The sequence below is a fragment of the Nicrophorus vespilloides genome, unplaced genomic scaffold (assembly GCF_001412225.1).
Source record: "Nicrophorus vespilloides isolate i.1.1-1 unplaced genomic scaffold, Nicve_v1.0, whole genome shotgun sequence".
NCBI classification, from domain to species: domain Eukaryota; kingdom Metazoa; phylum Arthropoda; class Insecta; order Coleoptera; family Silphidae; genus Nicrophorus; species Nicrophorus vespilloides.
Window position 1 is genome coordinate 154,462 of NW_017096100.1, and position 22,583 is coordinate 177,044.

At 32.6% G+C, this 22,583-nt stretch overlaps 4 protein-coding genes across 5 annotated transcripts; all 4 read left to right on the forward strand.

Moving 5' to 3' along the window:
* Positions 1-22: 22 nt before the first annotated feature.
* LOC108569570 (thyroid adenoma-associated protein homolog) lies at positions 23-7,291 on the forward strand. Of its 2 annotated transcripts, none has more exons than XM_017931164.1 (20): positions 23-321; positions 380-545; positions 610-956; positions 1,010-1,244; positions 1,376-1,584; positions 1,673-1,893; positions 2,028-2,212; positions 2,263-2,450; positions 2,511-2,706; positions 2,761-3,300; positions 3,355-3,689; positions 3,744-4,094; positions 4,153-4,282; positions 4,332-4,814; positions 4,875-5,060; positions 5,115-5,275; positions 5,330-6,135; positions 6,198-6,324; positions 6,394-6,538; positions 6,594-7,291. In XM_017931164.1, the coding sequence occupies exons 2-20, from the start codon at positions 405-407 to the stop codon at positions 6,981-6,983; spliced, it is 5,376 nt and encodes a 1,791-aa protein (XP_017786653.1). In that variant the 5' UTR covers positions 23-321; positions 380-404; the 3' UTR covers positions 6,984-7,291. The 2 variants fall into 2 exon arrangements, with proteins under 2 accessions (XP_017786653.1, XP_017786652.1); XM_017931163.1 differs by having other exon boundaries at positions 23-320; positions 377-545.
* A 306-nt stretch (positions 7,292-7,597) lies between these two features.
* Positions 7,598-8,668, forward strand: LOC108569563 (protein TEX261). The gene is made up of 5 exons (XM_017931151.1): positions 7,598-7,797; positions 7,857-7,936; positions 8,002-8,223; positions 8,276-8,378; positions 8,436-8,668. Exons 1-5 carry the CDS (start codon positions 7,728-7,730, stop codon positions 8,549-8,551), a joined length of 591 nt encoding a protein of 196 aa, XP_017786640.1. The 5' UTR covers positions 7,598-7,727; the 3' UTR covers positions 8,552-8,668.
* A 79-nt stretch (positions 8,669-8,747) lies between these two features.
* On the forward strand, positions 8,748-12,618 carry LOC108569589 (protein FAM91A1). Its single transcript, XM_017931192.1, has 14 exons — positions 8,748-8,935; positions 8,995-9,079; positions 9,182-9,391; positions 9,444-9,729; positions 9,788-9,947; positions 10,000-10,154; positions 10,218-10,407; positions 10,480-10,751; positions 10,799-10,962; positions 11,019-11,237; positions 11,304-11,866; positions 11,934-12,040; positions 12,096-12,165; positions 12,225-12,618. The coding sequence occupies exons 1-14, from the start codon at positions 8,864-8,866 to the stop codon at positions 12,333-12,335; spliced, it is 2,664 nt and encodes an 887-aa protein (XP_017786681.1). The 5' UTR covers positions 8,748-8,863; the 3' UTR covers positions 12,336-12,618.
* Positions 12,619-14,978: 2,360 nt separating this feature from the next.
* On the forward strand, positions 14,979-22,456 carry LOC108569586 (putative serine/threonine-protein kinase haspin homolog). Its single transcript, XM_017931189.1, has 7 exons — positions 14,979-15,521; positions 15,989-16,111; positions 19,297-19,528; positions 20,619-20,795; positions 20,958-21,225; positions 21,647-21,948; positions 22,013-22,456. The coding sequence occupies exons 1-7, from the start codon at positions 15,014-15,016 to the stop codon at positions 22,209-22,211; spliced, it is 1,809 nt and encodes a 602-aa protein (XP_017786678.1). The 5' UTR covers positions 14,979-15,013; the 3' UTR covers positions 22,212-22,456.
* Positions 22,457-22,583: the final 127 nt, after the last annotated feature.

The following is a 22,583-nucleotide window of genomic DNA, read 5'->3' on the forward strand; positions in this document are numbered from 1 at the left end:
ACTTGGAATGTTGGGCATAACCTCTATATACAATGGCGTTGAATACATGGTCTAACGACTGGAAAAAGTAGAAAAAAAAAATATTTTGACTATTGTTAAAACTGCGAAACCTTAGGTTACTATTATCAGCAGAACATTTGCAAACATTTGTGCTTGAGTTATAAAATAGTTGCAGAAAGCAAGTATAGTGTTACGTTAAATTGTGGCGCAAAATATACATAACAGCAAATGTTTTTGCACAAGGAGGTTAGAGCATAGCTGAACATTATTTTAATCGTATTTTTTTTTTAAGAAAAAGTTTTAACTTAAAACATAATCAAGTAAGTATAATATAGCTACTACACCAAGTACAGATTCTAAAACTTCTTTGGTACAGGTTTTTTTTTTGAATATATGCTAGCAGCATGTCTGATAGGACAGGGAGTAACATGGCCCCGGCCCAGATTCCTCAACATTTTCAACTGAAAAGTAAAAAACTATGTGATATAATGAAGAATTTAGTTTGCTCAACCTCTGTGGTTGATCAACAGAGATATTTGAAAAATGTAAGCATTCACTTTTTAACAATTTACTTTAGCTAATGATAATTTTATTTTTTTTTAATATAAGTTAACTACAAATATCCCAGCAGAAGACTATGATTCAGTGCTTAATATTGTCTGTTACATTTTTTTGTATCTGGACTCGAAGCATCCAATAAAGAAAACAGCAGTTAGGATATTACTGACAATGGAATCAAAGCATGTTGTGAATGCTCTAACAGTGCAACTCATTTGTTATATTAGTCCAGGGAGTATGAACCTTAGTATTCTTGAAAAGTTGAATGAGGAAAATGCTATAATTGTGAATTTGACCACATGCTTTAACAATTTTCCTCCAGGAGTTGAGGCTTTGTCCTGTACTATAGATTTTATATACAAGTTTGCCTATAATACATTTATAAAAGCTGCTGGATAGTAAGTTACTTATCACATATTATATTAAATTCATTAAATATTTTTTTTTACAGTTTGGACAAAGAACCAGAAGAGAATACAGTACCAATGATAATTTATAATACTTCCAGATTTCTGGTATGCCTCTTCAATCAATGTGATTTGAGTAGTAAAGTACCAGAAACTGCTTTGAAATTGTTGTATTTTTGCTCAAATATCATTAACAATGATAGAGTCAATTTTAATACTAAACTGAATTGTGGGATATTGTTGTCACTTGCTGCCCTGCACAGTTCTGAAAATAATGAGGTAATTTATCAAATGCATTGCTATAATTGTAATATTGGTAAATTAAAATTCGTTTATCGTTTACAAATATTACGAAAATAATCTGTTATTAATAGAACCTTTAAAGTTATCATTATTTTATCCTGATTTAGAGAAATATGATTGAAACTATTTCGCATCTATTGCAAATGAACGAACGTGCGCAGAATACTTCTGGAACTATCAGGAGTTACACGACCAGAGTGTGTGTGTTTTCGGGTATCTTGAATACTTTTCCACATGAAATCATCTGTGCTGATACCTTGTCTGACGTGCCAGCTCCCGTTTACATTTTCCGAACTTTCCTAGAAAGTGCAACAAAGTAAGTTATTTGCCCATACAATTTGGGTATAAAAAGTTAGACAAAGAAAAAAAAACTTATGGTTTCAATTTTATGAAATGATTTTCAGGAGTACCGGACATCCTGCAGAAATATTGGAGATAAGCAGGACATTCATTTCCTTATCCAAACTCTTGAGTAGTATGCATATCTCGGCAATTTTAATGGTTTATAACTCCACATTGGAGTATATATGGACCCACCTCGACCATTACCTCGATACCGTAAGACACGATACATCACTTGTACTGAAAAACGTTGCTAAAGCTGCTGTTCGTCATGAATCTCAAGGTATCTATTAACAATCTAAAGTGAAGCCAGTTTTTTTCCATATCATTATTTTGATCCATTTCAGTATCATTAAGAAATATAGAAAAAGTCACTAATGTATTGTACAAACTTTAAAAAGTATTATTTGATTGTAGGTAATAGTGAGTTAATTGATAGAATGATATCGCACCTAACGACGATGTTCGATAAGTCTAATGCTAATTACAAAGCTCTAACGATAATAAGCACTGAAACAACGTCCAACTATATTTTGAGTAAATTTCCTAATTTACCAGGAATCTTGTTAAACAGTATGAAAAATGTTACTCTCACGCAACAGGTAAAACCGACTTATGTTACTTTAAGAAGATTAATTGTTTAATTCAATAGGTGAGCAATAGTTACGAAATAATGATGGAACAAAACTTTAAAGAACAATCATCGAAAGAACTTTGGACGAGGCTGTGGGTGAGAAATTTGGTGCCACTTTTTCAAACCACCGATGATACTTTGCATTTCTACTTGAAAAAAGTTTTCACTAAAGCCTTTCAACTTGATAACTCGGTGTTAAAACTATTGTAAGTATTGTAGCGTAAATCTATTGAATACTTAATAGAAGATTGCATTTATATTTTCAGGTCGTACGATCGAATCAAATACGACAATCCCAGGGAATTGAGTGTACTTTTGAGTTGCTTTGTCCTAGCGCGTAAATTGAATATTACATTACACCCTGAAAACGATTATGATGAGGAATTTGATGATGATATGTATTGGAATGGTATGATTGAATTCGATTTGTTGGAACTCTTGATGGTTGATCAAAACCCAGATGTGAGTTTGTTATTTGAGCTGGAGAATCAAATTGTGCATTCATTCCCGTTTTAGATACGCATTGCAACCTTAACTTTGGTAGTAGAAAGCCAGAAAAGCACACAGTTCTTTACTGAGTGGGATTTAAAATTTCTGATTCGATTTCTACATTACAACGTCACCACGCAATTACCTAACTTACGCCAGCAAATGCTAGCTTTATATAAAAAGGCTTTTACTAGATACAAAGACGGTATGTACGTTATCGAAAGGAACATTAGAAGTCTAATGTCTAGTGAGGGGCGTGCTCGCGGGTTTAGCGAAATCGCTGATTTGAATACTCACCGGGAAAATTACAAGGAGTTTGTTGTTGATATATTCGTGGAAGAGTTAACGAAGGGTCTATACAACGACGTGAATTATTCCAGGAGATGCATTTGCTTGGAATTGTTAATAAACCTTAAAGATATCTTGCAGCCTGATATAATTGAAATGTTGTGGAATAGAAAACACGTAGAGCTATTGTACCAATCATTAGTTGATTCCTTTGAATCAAATATCATGATGGCTACTAGATTATTACTGGAATTACCTCAGTCAGTGGTACACTATCACGTGAGTTTTCTTTACTTTTGATCTACAAATTTTAGTCTGCATTAATCGTTTCAGACGAAAGTTGAATTGAAGGACATGTTAAGAAATAGTATCGTATTAGCCGCCAGTCTGAAACCCACATCTACAGTAACGGCAGCTTATCAAATTCAAGTTCTCATGGAATCTCCTCATGCTCACGAAGTTATTGGTGATATATTGAGACCTTTCGATGAAAGGTTGGTCAACATGGAAGGTATAAATACCCTGACACTCTTGGTCAATTACCTCTTTAAAGAAATCCAAATGGGCTTGGGAGTTGCCGCTGATAATATTACGATTGCTTCGAAATATGCTCCAATTCATGGATTAATATTTGCTCTCAGACATATAATCACTAAACATTCATATGAGTGAGCGTTCAACGTTTTTTTAACAATTTTCAATTTTAATTACTGTATTTCTAGCCAAAAAAATCCGGAAATAGTACCTAGATTAATCGACCTTTGCTTAACTATCTCAGATATTGTTTTACCAATTGTAAATAATTCATCGCCAGAGGGTTACATGCCCAACGATGATGAACTCGTGGCTGATGAAACTGTAACATCGCAAATGATTTTAATTTACGCCTGGAGATCGACGAAAGAAGTTTCTTTGCTTCTGGGCGAGCTCTGTATTGATAGTTTAATAGAAATTCCTGAGTATCTTTCTCAAGTTTCCGATTATTTTATCAATCTCTTCATGGAAACCAAACATCGTGGAGCTTACGAGCAGGCATTCGTAGGTTTCAACAAGTTCTGCCGTAAATTATGGAAGTAAGTTCGAATAGATTGAAATGTTTATGAGGAATTAACGAACTTATTTTATTTGAAGCGCTGGTGAAATGTTTATGCAATGGCCTGTTCAATGGATGAAAATTAATCTCGATGTAGTTAAAGGAAGTACCGACTATGCAAACATTTGCCCGACGCGAAGAAGTGCTGGTTTGCCATTCATGTTTCAGGTAAACTTAAATATTTGAAAAAAACATCAATAGTATTTGTTTTCTTTAGGCTATATTAACAACGGAACCACCAGAGAGAAGTAATGAAACTTTCCATCATTCCATGAATACGTTAATAGAAATTGCTAATGATTTCAACAATGATATGGGGGCAACTCATAGCATGAACATCTTGCGAGCTCTATTCAAGCATAATCAACTTGGTGAATTAGTAACTCCATATGTAGGTAGAGGTGTACAAATTGCAATAAACAGATTCAGACACCTATCGTGGAATGTCAGAAATTCGGCAACTTTATTATTTTCTGCACTGATGACGAGGATCTTCGGAGTGCAGAGAACCAAGGACAGCGAAGAGCTGAGTATTAAGAATCGATTGTCCGCTAGAGTTTTTTTCTTGCGATATCCAGAGCTATACGGCTTTATCTTGGGAAAGTTGAAAGAATACATGACTGAAAGATTCGACAATGCGTCTCTGTACCCTCTGCTTTTCATATTATCTAGACTCTATTCATCAGGAGAGAAAAAAGACGTAAGACTTACAATCAATTTTATACGGAAAAAAAAATGATAACATCTAAATTTATTTCAGATGCAACAATATCTATTATTTGTAGAAGAATGTTTGAAGAATAAGATGATGAAGATGCGAGAACTTGCTGCCCAGGCCTCTATAGCAGTAATACCATTAGAGGAGTATTTCGAATACGTTAAAAAATCACTAATCGAAATTAGAGAGCGTATACCCAACAATGCCCTTCACGGCAAATTACTTCAAGTACAAATTCTCAGTTTTAATTATATTAAAATATATTAATTGATTTTTTTTTAGCTGAATGTATTGGTGAAAAACTTGCCGATAAATATTCCAACAGAATTCGACGTACCTGCATTGATTACCGGATCGTTTTGGATAATAGAAGAGTCTGGTATAACGATTCCTCATCTGACAGCCACATTATACATGGAACTGATATTGCAATTCCTTACCAAGTAAGCATTTCTTAATTAGATGATGTATGCGGTGAAGAACATTTATCATTTAAGGTTCAAAAGCAAATGCTTTGGGCGAAGGGAATTCAACGATTTGATGTTAGTATTGATAAAGATACCCGAAGTGGATAAAGAAAAATACAATGTTTCCATACACAAGACATTCGTGCTTACGAAGATTACCTTGTTTATACATATATTCGCTTACATTTTGGATATCGCCACGAGTGAAAGAGAGAAGTTTATAAAGAATATACTGTTGTCGGCGCTGCACGATCCCCACGAAGATTTGCAAATATACGCGATCAATTGTATACATTTCCTATTTGCAAATAGCCTCTTTAAGAAATTTAATTATTTCCCTATAAATGACGAGGAGGACAGAGAAGTATATCGTGAATCAACACTAATCCAACCTATGAACGAGGTGATGAAAATGCGAATTGCTAGCATGATTACCACAGATCTGGGATGCTACAATCTGTTCACAGACATTTTCTACATAATGATCAACCGTAGTGACAAGTATTCCTATAAAGTGTGCCAAATTTTACCTTATTTTCCTTGTATCATAAATAAGCTCAGACCTAAGACTGTTCCCGTCTCAGTATCGAGACAGACAATCATGGATTTCATGATCTGCGAATGCATTCGCAAAGGCGGTGATATGGTATGCGTTATATTACCAATAATAAGCACATTGGCATTCGAAAGCAAGCAGAAAATGAGCTACACTACGCTTATAAACGACATATTGAAGCCTTTCTCGAAAATGGAAACTTCCGTTGACCAGCGGCTGGCAGTTTGTAACTTTTTAGTGCAGAACTCTAAATTTCTACACGACATCGAAGTACTTTGCGGTAATTTCTTAATCATTATCACCCTACAGGATTGTTTAATAAATACATTACTTTATTTTTAGTGAACAATATCGTACAAGTTTGGTATATCGTGATAAGCCTATTGCAGGATCAAGAAGAAATTGTCAGAGAAAGAATGAGTAAAATCACAAATTACATTCAATGGCCCATTTCGCCATTTATCAGAAGGTATTTGCATCTAAATACAACGCCCTAAAAGTATCTTATGTATTATGTAAAATAATATTTGTTTTACAGATTTATTTTGGGCGTCTATGTGATACCTGAAAAGTCGTTGGAAGAATTAATGTTGTATATGCCAGGAATGATTCCATTTGAAGAAGCAATGCACATTTATCTTCACTTAATATTACCAAAACCTAAAACATACATGGAAGCTGAGGTAAGTACCTTCAAACACATTACTAAAGATAATTAGTATAATCCTCTGGTTATAGTTGTTCGACAAAGGTGAATTGAACACATACGAGGAAAACGAAGTGATCGCTATGCGCGCTACTAAATTCCTCAAAAAATATATGTGGGCTTTAGAAGATGATTTAAGCTACGATGATAAGTCTATATTCATTGAAGAACATATCTTATTAGTTTCTACCAAGCTCTTCAACCTATTCTACTTGCAGCAGAGCAATTCCGAAGTGCAGGTAATAAGCATGTTGCTGCTCAAGGCCATAATCAATTTTGTAGAGGTACGGCTCGTATATGAGCAAGATTTCGAGACAGAATTCCAGAAATACCTTAGAGAACAGAGCGCGAAATCTTTCCCCAATGAAAATCATAAAGGTGTTATCACCTTCTTCAAAGCGTTTTACGCATTTGAAAGTTGAATTATAGCCTATCATCAACGCTCGTAAAAAAAACCACCACTCAGGATAATGCCTTATTAAGTAAGATCGTCACGTTGAAATTATTTAAGACAAGAAATGGGGAACTAGATGTGTGATATAATATATATTCTATTGATGATGTTCTGTTCAGTCCTTCCCTATTGTTTTAACATGTTTATTTATTTGTAAAATCGTTCACTACTTTATTATTTTATATATATATTTTTTTAAATTTATGAATGATTTATATCTTCATGAGCAAAATTAATAATATTAATGTCTGTATCAATATATACTATAAAGGTTGTTTTGTAAAAAAAAATATATCAATTAATTGGTTAATGAAAATGCATCTTGTTTGAAATGTTGATGGCATTTTTAGCTTCCAATTTTGGTATTGTTTGTAATTATTAAATGTGGATAAGAATAAGTACTTTATAATAATAATAATATTTTTTTCTACTTAGAAAGTATTTCTTTTTATTGTTCCTTTCTATTTCAATTTGTCATATGTTCGAAAAATTTGAAAAATGTATTTAAAGATCTGATGTACAGACGTTCATTAAGTTGCATAATCATAATTTAAGCATCCAACACGGCACTCGGTTGACAGTAATTGTTATAAGTTGTTGATATCTAAGTATGAGTTATCAAAATCATCTGCTTTTACTGAAATAAATATATGTTATGAGAAACATCATAACACACTTTTAGATTAGTATAGAAAAAAAGTGTACACAAAGCATGTGGTTTTTAACAATTTTAACTTATTTGGCATTTACCATACAAATATGTTTTATAACAGTAGGATTAGGTGATTATATTATTATTTTAAATAGTTCATAAATTCAAAATTATTTTATACTTTTACAGCCTCTGGATTATTATATTTAGCTGAAGTAGTGGAAGAGTACACAGTCATAGCCAAGCAAGTGATAACATGGGCTAATTCAGTAAGCAATGAATCCAACAATTATAACAATTTAACAATACTCAGCAATTTTAATATGAATTTCAGATCACACTGATTGTATTCATCCTTTTGTGGGCAGTAGAAGGGTTTCCAAATACCCTATCGATATGTGGTATTCTGAGCCAAATCAACCATTTCTTGATACTGCAGAAGTTTCCATATGTATCATTCTTGTCACCAACATTTATCACAGCCATTTCCTTCATTGTTGTTAATCATTACTTGGCTTTCCAATATTTTGGAACAGAGTTTTATTCTTTCTCAGAGGTAAATTTTTATCAGCTTTTACATAATTTCACATTAAAAGTCTTTTTTTTAGGTAATGGCATATTTCACAATATGCTTGTGGATAGTACCTTTTGCTCTCTTTGTATCATTGTCTGCCAATGATTATGTGTTACCTACCTCTACAGATAGAACAGGTATCTTAATATAAAAAATTAGTTGTAGGAATATATTAAAATTTATTTTAATTTCAGAAGGAGATGTGGTGACAAATTACTTTTCCAAGAAAGGAAAACGTTATGGTGTCTTATCCCTATTTAATTATGCCAAAGAGTCCCTTTTGCCTTCACAGAGGAAAAAAGGGTTTTGAAATATCATAAATCATCCAAGATGTAATGTAAATAGGAAGCATGAACACACATTTTGCAATAATTTATTTAATTTGGTATAATAGTTGTACAATAAATAAACGTGAAAAATAGTTAAACATTTTGTTCAAATATTTGTCTGGTAATTTCTGTTGTTTCTGATGGCATTCCTGCCAGTCATATGGTTTTTGACTTTACGTGACAGTTGATGACAGCTGAGATCCACACTGTAAACCTCCGAGTACAAAAACAATAATAGATGTATAACAGAGTTAGGATCTTATCGGACTTATGGATGCTTTAAGGTGATCAAAATGAACGTCGAAATAGAAGAAAACATAAGGAAGAACGTGCCCTGGGCACAGTTACCTACTCACGTGAAGCAGGTCAGTTTGAATAAACCATCATGTTAATCATAAGTAAACAATGAATTAATCTTTCCTAGATGCTTGGCAACAATACCAAGAGCTACAATAGCATGGTTCTATCTTTTAGCATCAAAAATCAGCTTAGGTACAAGGGAAACTTAGGTGAATAATTATAAACACATTATGTATTTTCTGATAAGAATACAAGATAAGATTGATTGAAGGTTAATAGAAAATGGATTACAAACTTTGCAATTGTTTTAGTGAGACACATCTGCAAGGATGAGAAGAAATATTATGAACAGATTATTGCATTCAGTAGGGAGAGACTTATGCTCTTCCCTTATCATTTGGCTGATATGATTGTGAAGGGCCTCAGGATTACACCATTTAACTACTATGTTTCTGTTGTTGAGAAACTGATGCAAGCTGAGAAGAGCTATGACACTCTTCCTAATTTTACAGCTGCAGATTGTAAGTTTACAAACATCATTAATTGATTGATTAAATAATTAAACTTTTATAGGTTTAAGATTATTGGGGATTGGAAGAAATGAGTATATTGAATTGATGAATAGGTCTAGATCGAATAGGGGAAAGTTGTTTGGTAGGAAAAATGTCAGAGGATTGCTTCCACCAATACCCTGTGATGTACATGTTGAACCTTGGTGGAGAGTGGAAGTTGGAATGGTGTTAGAAGAAGATATCAAGATGGTCAATGATGAGGAATTGAAAGTTATTGATTCACTTATAGACTATGGATCACAGACTGCAGGAGAATTAAATTACTATATAGTTTTAAGTCTATACAAGTAAGTTTTAATCTAATAATTATTTATTTTAATCGTATTTGATTTATATTTCTTATAGGAAAGGTTTAATTTATATTGATGTTCCAATTACGGCTATGGATAGAGTGCAAGTTCCTCCTTTGCAGGGATTTGTCATGAATCGTGTTCTCGGTGATTATTTCGAAACTTTACTCTACAAGATTTTCGTGTCTATCGATGAACATACTACAGTTGGCGAAGTTTGTTGTTTATCACTCTTCTATAGATTACATAATAATTGTTATTTCCTAGTTGGCCGGTGTTTTGCAAGTGGAAACTGAGCTGGTAAAGCAAGCCGTCTCATTGTATTGTCGACTAAGATTCGCACGTAAATTTGATGCAGAAATGGAACAAAGCAGAATGAAGCGACATCCTTCATGGACAAACCAACCATCTCCAAATGTTCAGTAAGTTTTCTTTTTGATAGTAGTGTCTGTGTAACCTTTTTTTGTTACATTCTGCACCTGCAGGAATGTTGATATAACACCTCTAACACTTGAGTTGGGTTCGAACGTTAACATGATTGATGTTGAGTTGCAATCGCCTCAGAGCGACACCCCAGACAGTCCTGCCAGCACTCTGTCGAAGAGCGGACAGAGGGTTGCATTCCTGTTTGATTCCACATTAACTGCATTCTTAATGATGGGTAATTTATCGCCGGTAAGTTTATTTTAATAATACCGCATTTTCACTGTATAGAAATATATTAAAGAGGAAATTTACATTTTAAAGGGATTAAAGAAACATGCAGTAACCATGTTTGAAGTTGGGAAGTTGTGCGATGAGAGCATGGATAGTTTTTTGTCGGAATTGGAGAAGGTGTCAGTTTTGGATGCTGAGGGCGAAGGCGAAGCTCGACGGTACTTCGAGCATGCCGTCTTGCTAAGATCTACTGTTTTAGCTTTGAGGAAACTCCCGGGTCCAGGATTGGATCTTGTTCGATTAGAGAGTCTTCACTCGCTCGACGAAGCTACATGTTTGCGACTATTGAAGAAGAAATACAAGTGAGTTAGTGTGTTGAAGAAGAGTGTTTAGAGTAATCGGTTGGCAGGCTTTTAGTTTCCATGGCACCATTAAGCAAGGAAGTACGGACTATATACGGTTTGGATCCACCGCACCTAGGTCCGTCTGTACCAGAGGTGAACTCGTTATGGTTAAAAATGTACATATACCATATGACGGGTTATGGACCTCCAACATTGCTACTAGTCAAAGGTTTGAACATAACTTGTAGCTTCTTAATTTGATTCTAAAGGTTTTTGCTGTTGTAGGAACTGTATTGAAGCAATTACCTAGAATATTTTTGGGATTCTCCAGGTTATTGGTAACTGCTTGGATGCACGAACCCGCCATTATTCCAATATCAAACTTCCATCATGTTAATTCCGCCCTGCAGCATTCCCCAGTCCTCGTGCAAGCCTACGGCGTTCTCGATCCTGCCAAAACGTGCATCGTGCCATTCCCTATTACTGCGGATCTGAAAACCAAAGGTAATTATTCTTCTAGGAATTTGAATTGAAATTTGGAAAATAATACTCCGAATTTGTATATTTTAGGTGAATTAAACATCATCATTAAACCGAACCATCAAGCCATTAAGAACCTAAAGAAAGTCGTTGATATCGATCATAATTGCGGATATTTAACGTTCGTGGACATTGGCGTTCCGGACTTTGGGTGCCAAAATTTTGATCCTCAGGTAAGGCTCGGTAGGGTCAACAAGCAATCCAAGAGCGAGGTGAAATTGGTCGACGAAAACAAATCGGAGCAATCTTCTGAAAATACGGAGGATCTTGTTAAGGATGAGGCTGCTTTACGATCGCCGGATGAAAATCATTTCGCATTGACGCCGGTTACGAACAGTGCGAGGTCTTCACCGGCTAATGGCTTCACCAGTCAGGATTGCAAGGACATATTGTGCCAGGAATTAGATCAGTTAGAGGAAAATGCGAAATTGATCGAACACGAGAATTTGCAACTGAAACTGGATAGCGTATATTCCTTCGACACACTATTGACGCCTATTGATGAAAACATAAACATGTTCTCAAGAAACAATGACAGTTTGAGTAAAGAGATTGAAGAAGCTGTAAGCTCCTGCGACAAAGACAATAAAGAGGTATCAATTATACTAAACATACATATTATGTTTGTTTTCTGACATTATCATAATTATTTTGCTTCAGACTTGGACGTTACTTGATTGCCATTTTGGAATTCCCTTATTCGATATCGATGCGAATACAAAAATCTGTGATAGCATAATCTACGGGGGCCTATCCGAAACTGAAAGGTAAATCATTTTCTTCCTTAATACTGCAAAATTCATAATCGTTAATCTGTTATAGTTTGAAAGCGTTGACGGAGAACAGCCGGAAACTGGGAACATCACTGCTTGAATTCATATCACAATGTCAAGTAAATATATTGATGGATTCATCATGCGGATCAAAGATTAATCTCTTTTCTTCTTGCAGTATTATCCGGGCGAGAAGATGGGTATAATGAAACGCGGCCGTTTAATACCGTTACCCAAACACAATTTGGTTTTCGATAATGGCAGAGTAAGCGAATGGTTCGGAAAGTAGGAAATCACTTATTTCCCCACTTACATAATTTAATGTATTCATATGATTATTTTATCTTATTTTTTTTTTTCGTGTTTATCCTTCTCTGTGTTTCTGTTAAGTTTTTAATATTTTATGAACCCAGCGCCGTTAGTCTACTAGGAATAGGGTCTTAATGCCAAATAGTGTACATATTTGGACCAATTTTTAAAAGCGCTCAAAAACATCTCCTTTGTCCCTTATCACATTATTTCACAGTATTAATTGTACTTAACCTCATTCCAATGTACATTTTAAAAATATAATAAACTAATACTAAAATTTGTTACACATTTCATTATTTTATAGTTCTTAGTTCAAAGATTTGAAAAAAAAATACGAGAAGTTATATCAATGTTTTATTGTATTTTATCATTGAAATTTCAAGTTTATCAAATAGAAATCAGTATTATTAAGTTGTTATCATTTGATGTTATAACTTTTGTATTGATTTTACAAAAATCATATATAATTTGATGAGCTCTATTTAAAATTGTTAGTATCTTCTATTATAAGAACACCTATTCTTATTCTTTGCAAACTACTTCTCTGTGGATACATGGACCTAAAGTTTACCCAAAAGTTTGTCCAATATTTATTTTTTTCAATTATTATGTTGGCTGTTTTGTTTATATATTTTTGATATTATTATATTGTTGGCAGCAGTGTGCATGAAGTAAACAATATAAAATACAAAACCACAATACTCTGGTTTAAAAAATATATAAATATTTTTATTAATTGATAAAATTGAAAGTAATTAAGTTAGTGTATATAGTGAAGTGATTTGTTATAATACTAGTGATTAAGAAACTATATTTACTTACAGACATTGCAGGAACATAGGTTCATACAAAAATAATTGTTTTTTGTTCTTTTGCTATATCTGGTAGCATAAGGAGCTAGTGTATAATAAAAATTCACATAAGTGATAAAATGATGAAAATTAAATAATTTGAATTATGACATGAACAATTGAAAGTGAGTGAGGACAAAATATGGCAAACCGTTTGAAAACATATGATCTGAACATTAATAAAACAAAAAATGTGCTGCATACTAACAATAATTCTAACAAGAATGGAGAGAGTAATACAAATGAAACAATTGAGTTATTGCATGAGGATGTGGTCAGTATGGATAGTTCACATTCTCTTATTGTGAATAGAATGTTTGAAACTGCATTTGATAAGCTGTTGAGAACCAAGAACTATCAGCCAGTAGAATTCAAACATATCACAGAACCCCAATGTAATAGTTCTTTGGAAGTGCAGGATGTCATAGAAGAAAATGTGCAAGAAAAAAAGAAGAAATTGAAGAAGAAGGGAGTAAATACTGCAAAAATTAGGGAGTTGAGGAATGCCAAATGGCTTTCCGAATCAATAAATAACAGTTTAGAGATTGAGAAGGTAAACCCTAATAATGAAGCATCAAACTTGATTGTGATTAATACATCGGAGGACCATGAGTTGTCTAAGAATCTAAATGGTATTAATCGAATGTTACCATCAAGTACACCATTTGTCAAATCATATAAAAAGAAATTTGTTAATGAAAGTTTGTCACCAATTACAAATAAATATGTTAAAATTAAAAGAATTGACTTTGAACATTCTTATTGCTCCATTGATATAACACATGATAAACCAAATCAAATATTTCTAAATGTTAGTTTTCAAGGACACAATAATCCAAGAAGCAAACTGAACATGAAACCTATTATTAGAATTGAAAGATTACCTGATGAAATAATATATGGAAAAATAAACTATATTAAAGTAGATGATCGAATAATACACTTAAAGCCTAAGATAAATAGCATTTCTTTGGATGAATTTGAAAACTTTGCTAGCAATATAATGGAGTCTGAAAGCAAAGACATCCAAGTCGATGAAGAATCCAGCCAAGAATCATGTGAAGAAAGCAATCAATCATCTTCCATTGAAATGCCAATAAAGAAAAGGAAGAATTGTAGGAGTACTAAAAATATTATTAATAATATGCCAAGAAGTTGCTTACTAAGGAAATTAGAAAAATCCAAAAAGAGAGAATCTGAATCAGATATAGAAACTTCAATTGAAAGTACAGAAGAATCATATTTAAAAAATAACATAGATATATCTGATTCAAGAACAGTTGATTGTTATGGAAACTCTCCAACCACTAGTCAAACATACAATGATATAAATCAATCTTCCACAGATTTTCCAAGAAGGAAAAGGAAATATCGTAAGATTATTGACAACGTTGGCTATCCTAAATCACCAAAAAATAAATATGTTTGTGTATCACAGCAAATAAGAGATACAATTGAAATGAATGAAACCAACACATTAAGACTGAGAATATCTGTATCAGATATTGAAGATAATGATGATGAAGAGTTGCAAACAGACCATGAGAGAAGTGAATTAGCACTAGATTCCATTGCTGCTGATACTTGCAACAGTGAAACTGAATTAAATGATATAATAACATCATGCATTACTATTGATAGCTCAAGTGATTTAAATGAAAAAACTGATATTAAATCAGAATTTTCTGAAACCCCTACATTAGATGAAAATTTCGATGACACTTTAGATAATTGCAAGAATAATAGTGAATATAAAAAGGATAAATTCGTTGTTGCACGACGAAAACGAATTTATAATATATCTATGATAAATGATTGCACGAACAACTCAGTGGAAAGTACAAATAATATCTCTAAAAGCGGATTACGAAAGGATAGATTCGTGTTTACGAGACGAAGAAATGGAACTGCAATGTCCATGCCAATAGAGAATCCATACGCTGATGATACAAATCGAAATCCTTTGGATATAGATGTAGCTGAAAGTGTATCTTCTGATGTTACTATCAATAGCTTTGCAGATGATGATCACTCAAATGCAAATGTTATTAATGTGGAAGATAGTTCAGATAGCATTGTAGAACAGACCATCAGTTTCAGTAACATGGAAACTGATCAGCTGCAAACATCTGTGGTGAACACCACTAAAGAGTGTAATACTCAAATCTCCGAAGCAGATGACAAAATTGATACATTCTTGGTACCCAGACGATTTAAAATTAAGCCTGGAAAATCCTGGCGACGATCTATGGCTTTCTTAAAAAGGTCTACGATGGCTGTCGATTTGAGTTCAAACATTTCAAATGAAAATGGTAAGATGAATTATCTTTATTTTCGTATACTATTTCAATTAGATGTTAATGATCAACAATTTTAAAGAATCTAAGATAAATTAAAATGAGAGTTTAGGCTTTGCTACATGAATTTTATACCTTCTACTTGTCGACTTCTAGAAGAATCTTAGCATACTATTATTCTAGTATTTAAAAAAAAACAACAACGAGAATGCTATGCATACTCCTAGATACAAATTTATTCAAATTTTGTTTCTCGTTGGGTAGCAAACGTTTAATATCGAATAAGCTAGTGATACTATGTCATTTCATCAGATTTTATTTTGACGTGACAAAATTTCTGTGTTTTTCGTTTAATGTGGTTGATAGACATATACATTAATAATAATTATGGCTCAAATTGTCGGAATGCGATCGACCTTCGTAAATATACCAACGACCAGAACCCAAATTACCTAATATTCATAACTCTCTTTCTTTTGCAGTCCTGGGATCGTTCAGCTTACGCAAACAACTGCTGGACGTGTCTGTTTGCAGACAATCTGTTATCAAGTTCATCCCGAAAACAACAAGGACCAGCGACAGTGCAGAAAGCTTTCAAAACGATGGTAAAGTATATTTGTTTGTTACTATTTTTTTTACATTATTAGTCACAAGGTGACCAGTGCAAAGATCCACGGAGAGGTCATGAATATAATTTTGTTTTTTTCATTCACTTCGTAAGTGATAAATCCCGATAAGTTTGTTTCGGATGTTTACGGTTGATGTTATAATCTATTCGTGTAATGCAAAATTGATTTTCATGTTCAAATTGGATTAGCATTTATTAAAAAGTCAAATCCTAATTTAGTGGACAATGACTTCGGTGTTTAATGGATGGGTTTACCATTAGTCTGATATCTAATATATACGTGACTTTTATTCAATCTAACAATAGCAAATTATTCTTGGAAATCAATGATTATCCACGCACCAAACGGGATTTCTTTAGAAACAATTAGCACAATTTCGGAGTGGAAAACTTTGGCCTTCGTTGTGCAATTTGCATTTACGTTTTTAAAATGAAATTATCGATTTGCAAAGATGATTTGGAAAATTTCTTCTGTATGCAGTTTAAATTTGCAATGTTGCGCTAAATAACGTCTATATTGCAACATAAAAGTAATTACAATGTATAGCAATATATCTGTTAATTACATTCACAAGTTGATCTCCTGAGTAAGCAGAACTAAAATGATTTTTTTAAACTAATATTTTTTTTTAAGAATTAATAACAATACAGTGCAAAATGAATTGTAAGATAAATGAGAAGAGAAGTCCTGAATTGCGCACCTGCTACATCATTTTTAAAACTTGTGTACACTTATTATGTGCATTTTTGAATATGTTTCAAAAATCCGGAAATTTTGGAACGAATTAAACACTGTAGTTGATAATTATGTTCATATATGCACTAAAATTCTAAAATCTGTTAGATTCTTAAATTATATTTGCTTTTCCAGCATTTCTGCTATATGAGTTTGTTTGTTATTTGAATTGGGCAGCAAAAGTTTATTTGGGGCCAAAAATATATTTTGCTATAACGGTATAAAAGTAAAATTGCTTCACGGAATATCGCGAAAATGCTTTGGTAGTCACGAAATTATTGTGCAATTATTGCGTATAACAATCTAACATACATTACAATTGAATTGCTTTATATGTTTATACTCTTTACTCATAACACGTATTAGTTGATAATCAATTTATCATTAACTTCCTTATTATTCATAATTAATATCATTTGCTGATACTGATATTTCCTTGCTCTGTTAATAATTTATTTTTTATCATTCTATATTTATATAATCCAAAATATTTAATTAATTATCGATTTGCTAAGTGGAGATAAAATACAAATTAAAATTACAATATGGAATTAAAAAGAAATTGTAAATTATTTCAATAATCGTTGAATTGTTTCATGTAAAAACTGCTTAAATAATCTTGCAAGTCCAAATAAAATAAAATTTTGTTTTTTTTCTATAATATTGACAACTTTTAGTATAAATAAATACACTACTGTTTCTTGCATAAAAATAGAATTTTAATATTGTTTCTTTTAACTTGAAATAACCCATATACCATTGTTTACATATGATTATTTTATGAACTAGACTGGACGAAAATAAATATTCATCGAAATTGGCGCAAACAAAACGATTTTTTCAGAAACTTTGCACTCATTTTTGATTTTTGAAAAATATTATTTGTCTGCTTGTTGTAATTCGCTTCATAATTCAAGAATTTCAGCTGTTCGCTTTTGTTTCTTTTGTTTTATTGTCAATATATTATAATTAAAAAGATAACCGCGATGAGTCAATATTTGTTGATGATAAAAAGCTTTAATGAATCGTGCAAAACAACAACGGGTTTTTGTTCCTCCTAGTTTTGTGACTCGAAAAAATATGTTGTTGTTTACAAACATAATTTTTGATGTGCTCTGTTTTCACCATATTGCACGCAGATAATTTATGCTCTTTGCATCGATCTACAGCAGGCTGTAAAACTAAAATAATTGCAAGGATATGTGCATATAGAATGATACGCAATTTACGTTAAGAACGTGTTTATTTGTTTTTGCGATTATATTAATGACGTGATGAGAATCCTTTAAAATTTATGACAAATTATTCTGTTATTGTTATTATATTTAAATAATTAAAGATATTAATGAAAATTTTATTTTAAATTAATTGCGTCATAACATGTATTTTTTTTTATAAAATTCAAATACTTCTGAAACATACTAAGATTCTTATGATGAAGAGATTTTGTTAAATGTTCTTGACCAAATGGATAATCATTGTAACAAACTAACATTGAATGTGAAATTTAAACAATGTGAATAGCAATTGTTTATGAATTTTAGAATTAGTTGACAAACACCAGAAATTATAAGAATACTTCTATTCTTCTTTATTGCATGGAGAGAATGAGTTATTTCATGGATACACAAACTTTTAAGAAGAAATAACTAAAATACTTGTCTTTAAGCTGAATTCGTATCATAAATAGTTAACAAAAAACTGAAGATAATTGAAAATGTATATGTTCTTATTACAGTTTGAATAACTCTACTTTCTTTTGGAGTTAATTATAGTCTAGTTGATGACAATCAATGCACAACATGTGTTTCTTTCTAACGTTTGAATCATTTATTTGAGAACAAACATATGTATGAAAATAATGATTGGGTAATAGCAGAAAGAGAGAAAGGGATTTCTTTTTAATTATACAAAGGCATTTCTCTTAATTTTTGGCGAGAGAAAGTTTGCGAAAAGCAAGAAGAGGGAGAAAGAAATGGTTAATTATGCTTGAGTTCCGAGAGATGCATTAATCATATACTCGAAAGGGGGAGAAAGAAGGGTCATTGTTGGTTCGGTTGCGTCCGTTGTCTGTCGTTTCTTCTGTGTTCTCTACGGTATAAGAGCAGGATCGATTTGTATATAGCTTGTGCGCTAGAACGAGATAGATTAGGCTGTGTCAAGGTTAGCCTAACTGGCGCAATTCTGTGAGTCACATAACATTGTTGGTGGGGAATTTTGCGGGGGGAAAATACGTACGCGTCCGAACTACGTTTTTCGTTTATTTACATCCGTGCGTCAGGGGAGTGCTATTGCCAGTTGCGATATATTATTCGATTCGTGCGAAGAGATCGCAACAACAAGTTTTCTGTGCTGTATGAATCTTTGCGAGGAAGAACCCAAGAAGCTTTGCATGTGTTTATACACGCCCGATCTGCCTTCTACAGGTTATGTACCTAACAACAAAACCACCAACGCCAGCGTCGTTCATCCACCATTGGCGAATTCCAAACCGTTCACCGAGGAGACAGCTTTGGATCAACTTCTGCAACTGTCGGTGAGGCACAGCAAGAGATTTTCGCTACATCCTCGATTGGAGTTTATCAGCGCCAGGGATTTGGTCTTGAGAAGATGCGAGCAGACTCAGCCTATTCCGTTCGCGGAATGTTTTCCGGACAGGTAAGACTATTACAGTTATTTCATGCCATCGTAATTACCTTCAAATTTGTGTACCGCTTTGTAGCGAGCCAAGATGGTTCTCAACTCCATTTTGATTAAAATTTACCATCATTTCCATAACAACCTAACAAAAAATACAATCATCAAAGACAAACCATATCTAAATAAAATAGGTCACCTTGGGTCACAGATTGATTCACCCCAAAACGAAACTTTTCTTAATAATTATTGTCTTGATTCACCTCAAAACGAAACTTTTCTTAATAATTATTGTTTTTCTACTATTTTCCTTCTGTCAAATCCCAGAATACCAATTATTCTATTATATATCAATATATTGTTAGTTTATTCATATATCATAAATTTTATAATAAACTCTACAAGTTTATTACAATATGAATTAATTTGTTCCTAGACATATCTATATTATCAGTATTAATGTTGATAGATAAATATTCTATTCTACTAATTTATTAATTCCTTAATTCAATAAACTCTAGATATTTCTATATCAATCACTTTGTTTATAGAAATATCAATTACATCTATTTTTTTTGTTATAACAAGTATAACTCTTCTTCATTGCTTTATGTTTTAAATAAAATGTTATAGATTCTAGTAAAACATCTATATCAAATTTCAGTTTTATCTAAAATATTTCATAAAATATATTAAGTCTATTGGAAAATCAATTGGCAATTGGACCAATTATCAGTTGTTACTGTTATGTTTAAATTTGACCTCTACTGATTCATTTAGCATATTGATATGGATCAATAAAAATATTATTGGCTCTCATATAATCTCAGTTTTATTATTATTCCCTCCTGTTTTTTTTTCCAAAATATATAATTCAAGATCACTTTTCTTGCTTTATTGCATCTTTATTGCATTTTTATTGGTACTTTAAATAATATTGAGTTGTTTCTGCGTAAAACTCGCAGAATGTATTGATGACGTAATTCACTACATGGTGATTATTTCACGGAACTAGCGTTGCAAATTTTGATTGATGTAATGTCCTTGTTTTAATATTTTCTTTGTGTGTTTCAATGTATTTTATTGTGTTTTTTTTTCTTTCAATTTACAGTCTACTGAAGAACTGCCACAAAATTGGAGAGGGTGTTTATGGGGAGGTGTTCCTCTACAGAAACAACAAGGCAGGGACATCTGTTATGAAAGTCATCCCCATACAAGGAGACCAGATAGTTAATGGGGAGAGACAGAAGAAATTTGAGGAAATTATATCTGAAATTGTCATTGCCCAGTGAGTACTTTACCATTGTATCTATTTTAATATGTAGGCCAGGTTTGTTTTTTTCATTCCTGCAAACGTTGTGTCTATTTTTTTTTTGCAATGACCTACAAAGTGTGTTTGTTTTGTTTTCTGTGGATTTACAAATAAGTTTTTTTTATTACCTTTTTCTAGAGAGTTGAGTGATTTGAGGAACAGTAAGAAGAACTCAACATCATGTTTCAATGAGGTATACAAAATACATTGCGTGAAAGGCAAATATCCGGTGAAGCTTTTGGACCTTTGGGATTTGTATGAGGAGAGCAGAGGTTCAGATAATGATTGCCCCGATATTTTTGGCGAGGATCAGCTCTATATCATCCTGGAGCTAGCCAATGGAGGGCAGGATCTTGAGTCATTCGTCTTTAAGAACGCACAGCATGCGTTTTCTGTATTCAAGCAGGTAAATTAGTCATCAACATTCTAAATTCTAGATAATAAAAAAAAAAGAAACACGTTATTTGTTGATAAATATATTAGTAATCGCATGAATAATCATCAGTTTATGCTCGACGTTCGGTTGAAACTAGGAAAAAATTTGCAACTGACCTTACGCAAGATGTCACGATGTTGCCGCGATTGTTTGTCTATAAAAATTAAGTTGGACTTTGAATGAATGTGATCGTGCTAATACTAAAAGTTGGCGCATTATAATTATCTATTATTTTAAATTAAATTTACAATGTGTTTCAGTCATGTGATAGATAAAGGTGTAAGCCTTGAATTCGTAGATAATTTATTGTTCTACTGATGTAATTTATTCAAATGCAAGTTTTGCAATTGACGTTCTGGTATTGAAAGAAAACGTGTTTATTTATTTTTAGATCGCGTTTTCCTTGGCTGTCGCGGAATCATCTCTACAGTTCGAGCATCGAGATTTGCATTGGGGAAACGTATTGATTTCCAACACGCGCCATCCGAAAGGAACGATTTTCTTCAACTTGAACGGAAGACAGGTTGCTGTGCGTAGCTACAACATTCAAGCATCAATTATAGATTTTACTCTATCGAGGATTACCAATGACGATATTTGCATCTTCAACGATCTGAGCCAAGATCCAGACTTGTTTAACGCCGAAGGAGATTATCAATTCGAGATTTACCGGTTGATGCAAAAGTGCAACGGGTAAGCTATTTAACGGAATCCGTATCCATATGTGCATACTAATTGAATGTATTTTTAATTTTAGTAACGATTGGCAACAGTACAAACCATACACAAATGTATTATGGATGCATTACATCCTGGACAAGATGATCCACATGGTCAGGTATAAATCTCCAACTGACAAGGTCCATCAAGAGAACATTGAAAGAATGCAGGACTTGAAGGACGAGCTATTTGAATTTAAGAGTGCAGAGGAATTTGTCATTAAAAATTTAATGTAATTTTTAATAATATTCGTTTTATCTTAATCCCTGTTGTCTTGTAAATTTTGTTTCATTTAAGCGACATAGCTATTTTAATCGTACCAAAAGGAGTGACATTTTCATGTAGTTTATTGTTGATTTGTAACATAACGAATTGTTGTATTGAAAATTTGGTACATATTTATGTGCTTTTATAATAGGATAGTTTTTATGTTGGATCGGCACAATTTGAAACGGTTTTAGTGCCTTTACTTACATATTTAAATAGTAATTGTGTTATATATATACATATTTAATTTTTATATTGAAAATAAAAAAAGTAGGTTCTATATTTTTATTGTCTACACTAATAATCTGCATTTTTCAGTTTCTATTCAAATATTTAATTAA